Source organism: Benincasa hispida, chromosome 1, assembly GCF_027475165.1.
Source record: "Benincasa hispida cultivar pf3 chromosome 1, pf3_genome.v1.1, whole genome shotgun sequence".
NCBI classification, from domain to species: Eukaryota; Viridiplantae; Streptophyta; class Magnoliopsida; order Cucurbitales; family Cucurbitaceae; genus Benincasa; species Benincasa hispida.
Genome location: NC_143478.1, coordinates 13171258 through 13176978, shown reverse-complemented (window position 1 = coordinate 13176978; position 5721 = coordinate 13171258). Strand labels below are relative to the sequence as shown.

The 5721-nt window shown below is 39.1% G+C and overlaps 1 protein-coding gene across 1 annotated transcript; it reads right to left on the bottom strand.

Moving 5' to 3' along the window:
- Nucleotides 1–1294: 1294 nt before the first annotated feature.
- On the bottom strand, nucleotides 1295–2127 carry LOC120075946 (uncharacterized). Its single transcript, XM_090312510.1, has 2 exons — nucleotides 1798–2127; nucleotides 1295–1588 (listed from the first exon to the last, which is right to left on the bottom strand). Exons 1-2 carry the CDS (start codon nucleotides 2125–2127, stop codon nucleotides 1295–1297), a joined length of 624 nt encoding a protein of 207 aa, XP_090168636.1.
- Nucleotides 2128–5721: the final 3594 nt, after the last annotated feature.

The window sequence follows — 5721 nt, the reverse complement described above, 5'->3', positions numbered from 1 at the left end:
GTAAAACAAGCAATCATGTAAAAATAATCAGCTTGTAAAACTAGAATGTTCCCTACTCAAGCCTCAACAGTCAACTAGAATCAAATTCACAATCAATTAGGTAATCAAAAAGCATTTCATCATTTCAAGAACGATTTAAAAATTCATTTTAAGATTTGTTATGCATGTTCAAGCACAGAGTTATTTATTTTGAATAAAAGCGAGCCCGAAATGGCCTTATGAATCTTCCATTTGTTTTCCCCCACACTGGCTCAAAGGATCTGAAGATAGTTTTCCTAAATTCAAAGTAGTAATGACATCAAATTGGGTCGGTTAAAATCTATTCATCCATCGCCCTTACTACATGTTTTTTTTTTTTGGCTCTCTCTCTTTTTTTTATACGAAAGGGAAACTTAATCTAGGAAACCGACTTTCGTTTTGGCTTGCCCACAAAGGTGTCATGCGAGTCATCCAACTACGGCCCAATTTCCCTTCAAAAATGCCTAAGCTTACTCATTCCTCTGGGATACTTTAGCTCAGAGGGAAACCACGTGTGTCATGGCTGCCTAGGTTAATCATACCCTAGAACAAGAGGAGTAGACCCTTATACATGCACATATGAAAATTCTTTTTTTATTTATATATTAGGCAACAGTGATATCAATTGACTACATCTCAAAGTATGCATTACTAAATTGAACCATGGAAAAACTTAATATCTATCACCAAGTCCTTACGAAGTGACAACAAACATATGATTCCATAATTCAATTCTAAGCAAGCAAACAGGGTCAAGATAGATACGCAAAGGGCTTGGAGATGTAATAAAAAAAATTAAACAGAATTTTCAAAAACAACATAAAAATTATGAATCCTTTCATCTAACCTATTCTCATATAAAAATCGTTCATACGAGTGTGTCATAGATTAGTCATCGTAAGGAACAAAAGAGTAAGACAAATCACAATCAAGCAAACATATATGAAAAAAATTAGCCTAAAAATCGCTTAAAAATCCAAATACCTCTCCCCCAACTTTTAAAACACGCATTGTCCTCAATGTGATTAAAATAAAGCATGAGGGATCAAAATACTTCCCTGAACAATGGAGTGGATGAAGGATATAGAAGACTCGTATCAACTCTTTTCCACCAAAAATCCTGGCAAAACAAGAATGATAAAAAGAATTAGGCTCAACAATAAATGAAAAATTACTAAATCAAAATCTAATCTAAGAAAGCAAATAAATTTAAAGCTTGGCTACCTCTAAGAAGCCAAATTTTTATGGTCGATTGCTCGATCATGGCAGCTCGTTATCAGATGTAAACTAGTGAGTCCAACCGATAGGCGATGTAAAAGCAATCCAAAGACTCACCATCATGGAAGACCTTCAACTTGTGCCCATTTACTTTTAAAACTTTCCTTGTTTCAAGATTAATGATATCTACTGCACCATAAGGATAAACGTGAGAAACGCCAAATGGGCCAAACCACTTGGATTGGAGTTTTTCAGGCATAAACTTCAGCCTAGAGTTGTATAGAAGTACCTTTTGCTCTACCTGAAACTCCTTGGGTGCAATCATCCTGTCATGAAAATCTTCTGCTCTTTGCTTGTAGATCAGAGAATTGTCAAAAGATTCTAACATGAGCTCTTCCAACTCCTAAAGCTATAAAAGTCTGGCATCCCCAGCTACCTCTAAATCCCAGTTGCACTTCTTGACTAAATATGTCATATGATGGATCTCAACGAGAAGATGGCAAGTTTTTCCATAGACCAACCTATAAGAAGACATCCCAATGGGAGTCTTGAAGGTCGTACTGTAAGCCCATAAAGCATCGTCAAGTCGAAGGCTCCAACCATCCTTCCTAGATTGACCACTTTCTCCAAAATAGTCTTCACTTCCCTATTGGACACCCCTGTCTGCCCATTAGTTTGAGGGTGGTATGGGGTGGCAATGTGATGTTGTACACCGTACTTCATCAACAAGTAATCAATGACTCGATTGCAAAAGTGTGATCCTTGGTTGCTGATGATTGCCTTAGGGAAGCCAAACCTACATAGAATATAAGTCTTCAAGAAACCTGCAACCATTTTAGCATCATCAATAATAGTGGTATTTACTTCCATCCATTTGGAAACATAGTCCATTGCCAATAAAATATACTTGAACCCACAAGAAGAAGGAAAATGTAACGTCCCAAAGTTATTTAGTTTTAAAAAAAAGGAATGAAAAAGGGGGGGGGGGGGGATATTGGTTATTTTTAGAAGAGAAGTAGGGTTTTAAATGGCATTGGGATGCGTGCAAAAGGACAAAAAAAGGTTTTCTTTTTTTCCCTTTCCTTTCTTCTTCTTCTTCCTCCAGCCACCCCCTTGCTACAATCACCTTCGCCAGTCGTCTTCTCTTCCGTTTCGCCCACCGTTCGACCCGACGCAGGCCGCACCGTCCATTTCGCGCGAGGCCCACCGCGTCGTCTGCTTCTATTCCACGCCACAAGCCTCCGATCCGCACCGCAAGCTTCTGTTCTGCACCGTCTGCTCCGCATCCTGATCCACGCCCTCTTCTATTTCACGCAAGGCCCAGCCGTGCGAGCCTCTTCCGTGCCGCTCGATAGTCAAAGCCCAACGTGCGTCAGAGCTTCCCTCGTTCGTTTTGCTCACTGGAACAGTGTCGGTTGTCATCGATTCACGGCAGTCCGGCCGAGCAGTCTGTTGGGGGTAAGTTGTTTTCTTGGCAGCCCATTGTCATTTGGGGATTCTTAGGCCAAAGCTAATTTTCACTTACGTGTGTCGGTAAAGGAAGTCCTCGAGCGGAGTAGGGTCTTGTTTTGGTCAGTGAGTTATCCTGAGGTAAGGGGTTTACTGCTAGGATGTTGTTAGGCCTTGTGAAATATTTTATTTCATATATGAAACTGTGATGAAATCTGCTATGGGTGTTGTGCTGAATTCGATAAGTTGAATTTGAATTATTCCTGCTGTGATGAATTTGGATGTAAGGATTAAAGGTTACTGTGATAAGGTTGAAGCATGGATATAATGTGTTAAGGTCTGACGTTGGGTACTGATGTATGAGCTATATAATGTGTTAAGGCCTGATGTTGAGTTGATGTATGAGTTATGAGTGAAAGAAACAGTTGATGGAAATATGGGGAACGGTGTTAAAGTTTAATGTTGAGTCATGGCCTTGATTGCATGTTTATGTTTAAATACGTATTGATGTTTGTAAGCTTATGTCCGTATGAGATTTTAGTGACTGTTAGTATACCATTGGGCCATGCACATCGCATGTGTGAGCCTTCGGGCCACACCCTATGTTTATGTACGGTGTCCTTTTTGGGATCACCCCTTGTAATTATGCTGTGACCTTTGAGTCACTACTTATGAAAGTGCCTTCAGGTTCGCCCCTGCCTATGCCTATGCCTATGTTTATGATGTGTAGGTCACTGAGTGGGGCCAGTAGTGGGCCACTTACTGAGTATATTTTTATACTCACCCTTTTCTCTCCCTATTTTTCAGGTAAGAGTAATGACAGACTGGCGCATGACAAGAGAGATCCGTGACCTAGCCATTAGGACGTTTCACTGCTTCCGCATATAGCACTATGTTCTGAATTCTGGTTTAGGAGTTAGGCGTCTTTCGCTATTATGCAAAAATATATCAATTTTATTATTTGACTACCTAATTTCAAACATTTGTTTTAGTAGAAATTAGGGGTACCCCGACTAGTAAATTATTTTATTTTATCTTGCTTTAGTTATTTATTATTATTTACTTATGTTTTCCCATCCTTGCTCGTTTGAGCATTATTAAATAAAATTTTGGCTCTTTAATTTGATGATTTAAAAGACATTGTACTATGCATGCATGAAGTAGCATCCTAGAATACCCTAGGAAACTAAGGTCGTTACAAAAAAGGTCCCATAAAGTCAATCCCTCATATATCAAATATCTCATGGAGAGACTTGTGGCATTTCGTTCCTATGGGACAAACCTCCTGACTTTTGACAACGTTCACAAGTCTTACAAATAAAGTATGCATCCCTAAATAAAGTATCCCAATATAAACCTGAATCTAAAACTTTTTTAGCAGTTCTCTTGGGACTAAGTGTTCCACCACATGCATGTTTATGATAGAATTCTAAAACAGAAAAGAACTCGTCATTAGGGACACACCTTCTAACTACCTGATTAGTACAAAATTTCCAAAGAATAGGCTCCTCCCAGACATAATACTTTGATGCACTTTTTATTTTGTCTTGTTTATGCTTATTCATTCCATAAGGGAATTCACCAGTGGTCAAGTAATTCACGATATCCACATACCAGGGAGTCATAGAAATACCGTCTGCTTGCATCAATGCGTGGTCAAGGAAGTCTCCAATAGAATTGAGACAACCTCCATCAGCTACAATCCTGCTCAGGTGATAAGCGACAACATTCTCGCATCCTTTCTTGTCTTGAAGTCTCAGGTTAAACTCCTAAAAGAGAAGAACCCACCTCAGTAATTTGGGCTTGGACTCCTTCTTGGCCATCAGATAGTGCAAAGTTGCATGATCAGAAAAAACAACTACTTAAGTTCCAATAATATAAGAGTGAAATTTCTCAAAAGCAAAAATAAAAGCTAGAAACTCCTTTTCTATCGTGGTGTAGTTGCACTGAGTCGGGTTAAGGGTCTTCGAAGCATAGTAGATCACGTGATGTTTCTTATCAACCTTCTGCCCCAAAATCGCTCCTACAGCATGGTCGCTCGCGTCATACATGATCTCAAAGGGAAGATCCCAATGAGGAGCCTGAATAGCCGGAGTACACAACAAGGTTTTCAGCACATCAAATCTTTTCCTACATTCATCATTAAAATCAAAGGCCACATCCTTGTGAAAAAGAGAGGTAATAGGCTGATCAATCTTGCTAAAATCTCTGATAAACCTACGATAGAAACCTGCATGCCCAAGAAACGAACAAACCTCCCTCACATTTATGGGGTAAGGGAGCTTAGCAATAACATCAATCGTAGCGGGATCTACCTCAGTAGGCTTAGAAACAATATGTCCTAATACAATGCCATGTGAGGCCTGAAATGGCACTTTTCGAAATTAAGCACAAGATTAGACTCAATACATCTTTTTAGCACCCTATATAAATTAGACAAACAATCATCGAATGAGTCTCCATATACAGTAAAGTCATCCATAAATACCTCCCTACAATTCTCAATAAACTCAGAAAATATGCTCATCATGCAACGTTGGAAGGTGCTAGGAGCATTACATAGTCCAAATGGCATTCTTCTGAAAGCAAAAGTGCCATAGGGACATGTAAAGGCCATCTTCTTTTGGTCTTCGTGGTTAATCGGGATCTGATAGAAACCCAAAAAACCATCAAGAAAATAAAAGAAAGGCTTTCCAACTAACCTTTCGAGCATCATATCAATAAAGAGAATGGGGAAGTGGTCCTTCCTAGTAACAACATTTAATCTCCTAAAATCAATACACATCTTCCACCCCTTCTGAACTCTAACAGAAATTAAACTACCCTCATCATTTTTTACCATAGTAACACTTGTTTTCTTAGGCACTATATGTATGGGACTAAATCACTATTAGCAATAGGACAGATAATACTTGCATCTAAGAGTTTGAAGACCTCTTTCATCACTACTTTTTTCAGGATAAGATTCAAATGTCACTGGGGTTGTCGAAAAGGCTTAGCTCTATCTTCCAGAGAAATTCTATGCATGCACACAGC